Source organism: Frankliniella occidentalis, unplaced genomic scaffold, assembly GCF_000697945.3.
Source record: "Frankliniella occidentalis isolate FOCC.00 unplaced genomic scaffold, Focc_3.1 Scaffold61, whole genome shotgun sequence".
Lineage (NCBI taxonomy): Eukaryota > Metazoa > Arthropoda > Insecta > Thysanoptera > Thripidae > Frankliniella > Frankliniella occidentalis.
The window spans coordinates 708,350-710,526 of NW_026267191.1; the positions used below are offsets into that span (position 1 = coordinate 708,350).

At 48.1% G+C, this 2,177-nt stretch overlaps 1 protein-coding gene across 5 annotated transcripts in view; it reads right to left on the reverse strand.

The window, feature by feature from the left end:
- The window catches only part of LOC113209862 (lachesin), a 206,866-nt gene that overhangs the window by 29,997 nt on the left and 174,692 nt on the right, over nt 1–2,177 (reverse strand). For all 5 annotated transcript variants that reach the window (XM_052267915.1, XM_052267918.1, XM_052267916.1 and 2 more), the window contains 3 exons: nt 1,400–1,585; nt 784–979; nt 186–314 (listed from right to left, as the gene is read on the reverse strand). In XM_052267915.1, coding sequence (XP_052123875.1) covers nt 186–314; nt 784–979; nt 1,400–1,585 — 511 coding nt within the window. The remainder of the gene's footprint in view (nt 1–185; nt 315–783; nt 980–1,399; nt 1,586–2,177) is intronic.

The following is a 2,177-nucleotide window of genomic DNA, read 5'->3' on the forward strand; positions in this document are numbered from 1 at the left end:
GTAGGGGAGGGGGGCGGGCGGAGGCTGCCGCAAGCACGCTGGAATAACGCAAGGTATTAAAGCAGGTCATGCATGGCTTTGGGAGGGGATGGAAGTCGGAAGCCGCATACAACTATGTCATCACGTGAGCCGATGTGCGCTAGCTGGAGGAGGCGGCGCGGGAGAGCGGCTCACACTGTACTCACAGTTGACGAAGAGCATCAGGCGCTTGCTGACGGGCGGGGGTACGCCGTTGGAGGCGATGCAGACGTACACGCCCATCTCGGACCGCGTCACCTTGTGCAGCACCAAGTCCTCCCCGACCACCGATGGTCCTGTGGAAAATCAATCGACAATTGAACCCTCTGACGATAAAATCACAAAAGATCTGCTCAAATAATGCAAGTTAAACGGCAGAATGTGTTGTTCGACTTTTGTCTTGAACTTGGCAAGTTATTGTACATGTTTCACAAAACTGTTGTCCCTAGTGGAAACCACTCACCGAACAGTGGCGTTGGGCGCTGGTGAAACCACGCAAGTTTGCTGGGCCTCCATGAAACCACGCAAATCAACTTTTCGGTAGTGTTTGACGGACATATACCGTTGGAAAGAGGGTGGTCACTCTCAGAATATATAGTATTTTTTTGTTTTGTTTTGAAAACTGGACTTTCGTGGTTTGATGGAGGCTTGGCAGACGTGCGTGGTTTCGCCGGCGGCAAATCGTCGTGTGGGTGTGGTTTTCACCAGCGACAAAGCGAAAACAAACACATCCCCGTTCTCCCCAAAACAAACGTCTTGATTTACTTCTCGACTTGGTGCCCGTGGAATCGTTCCGCACCACGATGTCGGCGCCGTCCTCGCGCTTCCAGACGATGCGGGGCGGTGGGTAGCCCCGCGCCCGGCACCGCAGCTTCAGGTTGCCGCCCTCGGGTGACATGGTGTCGCCGGAGGTCTCCTCGTAGATGATGTCCGGGGGGATCACCACCTCCAGGAAAGCCGTCTAGGAACGGAAAAAAAAATCATTCGGTAATGCATTTTTTTTACACTGACAAATCAAGTGTTCAATCAAGGTGTGCAGCTGCCAGTGGTGTATACACTGCTTGCAACAGTGTTGAACTCTTGCAAATGTCCAACTCACAGTTGCACACTTACACGCCCTGGACGAACACTTAATTGATCAGTAAGAGAAGGTATTTTAATTATACTACACTCAAAACCACTTAAATACACATTTAAAAAAAAAAAACATTTAAAACGCTGAATCTGAATACATGATTTGTGAACCCAAATTTCTGCCACTGCTCGTTTTCCACCTTTCCACCAGTATGCAACGTCTGAATGCTCTGTCCAGCGTGCATCACCCACCCTGTCTAACTTGCACCCTCATTATTACATTGATCACACTATTGACCGCTTGTACCTGGCTCTTCATCGGATCCGTGTTGACTTGGCACATGTAGGTCCCCTGGTCTTCACGCTGTACATTCTTGATGGTGAGTGTCCAGGTGTTGACGTCGTTGTGCTTGACGGACAGCCTGGCGTTGTTGGTGATGACGTGCTGATGGATGGCCAGAATGGCTTTGGTGTCCGACTTGATCCAAGCCACCTTCGTAAACGAGAGGAACGTCAGGGCCAACAGACGACTTAAAACACAAAAGCGTGACTCAGTGCCTTTGACAAACGGTGAGGCTTTAACTTCGTCAAAGAGACAAAACAAATAAATAAAGATTCTACACTAACGTCTCTTCCGAGTCTCTTTTGCAAAGGAAAGGCACCAAGTGTGTTCCTATAGCAACGAAACTGCACCGTGTGCGAGCGAATGCAACGAACTTATTAACAAAATAGCTGTACTTGGTCAGCACCTAGATCACACCTTGATACAAAACATATTAGTTTCTCTCTGAATTTATTCATGACACATTTGTTAAAGGTCTTTGAATTAATGTGCAGCAAAATTAACAGTGTATACATGTCGTAATAATATTTCGTTACATTTTTCGCAAACAGTGCTTATACTTGTTTGTGCCCCCTCCCCCCTCATATTAACTAAAGGTCTTTAAGCCTGTCCGCCTTGCTGTCCGCAGCCCCACCCGGCACCGTCCGAGTAGTCAGTGTCCAACGTGATACCCAGTGCGAAAACGGGATGTCAAGACAATGTTGAAACGGCAACGAAAAGACCAAAAAAAAAAAAAAAAAAA